The 1,891-nt window shown below is 44.4% G+C and overlaps 1 protein-coding gene across 1 annotated transcript in view; it reads right to left on the bottom strand.

Moving 5' to 3' along the window:
• Positions 1-427, bottom strand: part of LOC121936614 (LIM domain kinase 2-like) — a 3,111-nt gene extending 2,684 nt beyond the window's left edge. The window contains exon 1 of the mRNA XM_042479003.1: positions 123-427. Coding sequence (XP_042334937.1) covers positions 123-177 — 55 coding nt within the window. The 5' untranslated portion in view covers positions 178-427. The remainder of the gene's footprint in view (positions 1-122) is intronic.
• Positions 428-1,891: the final 1,464 nt, after the last annotated feature.

Raw genomic sequence — 1,891 nt, 5'->3', positions numbered from 1 at the left:
CCCCCCGGAGCCCGCTCCGTTGCCTGGCAACCACAGGCCATGCCCCTTCCCTACTCCCCGCTCCGCCCCTTCTCTTCTCATTGGAACCTCGTTCCAATCCTTCCGCTCCAGCCCTTCTTTACCTGAAGGAGTGAATGAAACGGCGGCGGTTGCCGCTACTCCCCCGCGGTCCACCATGTCGACTAGGCCCCGGAGTGACGTCACCAGGACGCTACGGAGAGCGGAGAGGGACACGTTTCCTCCTCTGCCTCACCTGAGGCAGCTGTCATTGCCACGCCCCGTCCATTCCGACCAATTGTTTCCGGTCACCAACCAAGCCAAGCCCCCTTTCCTCCCTCTATTGCCGCCCTGCAGTGACGTCATCGGGCTTTACCGCTGGCGAAAAAGGACCTTGATACTCTGTTGCTCATGCGCGCCTCTTACCTGAGAGGCCGCTCTCTCTGCCTCGCCCGTCTTTCTGACCAATGAGGAGCGCAGGGGCGGAGCCAGCACTGAGAGCACGCCCTCCTCTCCCTTTCCCGAGCGTTCTATGCCCCGCCCTCGGCTCCCAAAGGGAAGAGCGCTCTCTAACCACGCCCCCTCTGCCATGAAATCACTCCTTGTTTATTACCTGAGTAATAATACTCCTGACTGAAGTATTGTTACTACAAACTGAATAGTCTTATTAATTAGCCTTATTAACACTAACTAATATTAACAAACATTGCAGATAACGATAAAAAAGTCATTTATTCTAAATTACATTTCCACAAACGGTGAAATAAAGCCATTAGCGAATCAAATGGCGGTGGCGCAGTTTTGTCCGGCGCGGTTCCGTCCACCGCGATACGTGATTTCAGAGTGAAGAGGGGAAAAATACGATAGGATATGAAGGAAACGCAAAAATTTGAGATGGAGAAATCAAAATTCCGTGTCAAAATTGACCACCGTACACGCTGCGAAAATGACACGACATTTCCGGTGGTCATTTTGAACACAGATTAATCAAATAGATAAAGCAAATAAGTTTGAATGATCAGCCTCCGATATAAAATCTTTCGTCAAATCAACCTTCTTCTTCTGCGACCGTCAGTGTGGTTTAACGACGCGGTTTCATAAACGAACCGCCATTTTGTTTATGGATTTTGGGCGGCAAGGATAATGACGTCCGTTCCCAAAAACAGCCATACGCCGCTCCCATCCATGTTTATAGTGGCGAAGGATGCCATTTTGGAACAATGTTTCCTCGCCATGTGTCCGAATTCCGTATGCAGCGGACGCAACGTGAAACTCGAAACACGGCGGGACGCTTCTTTTTCGTTAAAGAAGTCTTTAATTTCCACCATTTTGGGCATCAGTAACAAAACCTCTTACAATGGGAAGAAGACGGAGAGGTCCGCACCGAGTTCGAGAGAAGGCGCAAAACCGCAACGCAGCGCGAAATTGGAAGCGGAGGAACAGAAAGTCAAGCGATCAATAGCCAGAACATGATGACCAGTGCAACGAAGAGGAAGAGGCGGGACAGGAACTGTTCGTCAACGTATTGAGGGGTCCCTGGGACGGCTGCGGAAGAGACGGCGAAACAAAATGTCGGCCATTTGCACCTCATCCAATATTTTAGACATATTATATTGAAGATTTTATATATATATATATATATATAAATATATGGTTATATTTATATAAAATTTTCTAAAAATATATATATATATATATATATAATAAAATATCTCCATGAAGATATATATATATATATATATATATAAATAAAAAATCCTTTTAACATATTATATATATTTATAACCTTCAAGATATGATATATATATATATATTGTTATTATTTATTATATATATTGATATTAATTTTCTTTAACACATACATGTATATATCCAAGATATATATAAAATATCC

Source organism: Sceloporus undulatus, chromosome 7 (assembly GCF_019175285.1).
Source record: "Sceloporus undulatus isolate JIND9_A2432 ecotype Alabama chromosome 7, SceUnd_v1.1, whole genome shotgun sequence".
Lineage (NCBI taxonomy): Eukaryota > Metazoa > Chordata > Lepidosauria > Squamata > Phrynosomatidae > Sceloporus > Sceloporus undulatus.
Note: the sequence above shows the minus strand (reverse complement) of the source record. Positions and strands in the feature narration are given on the sequence as shown.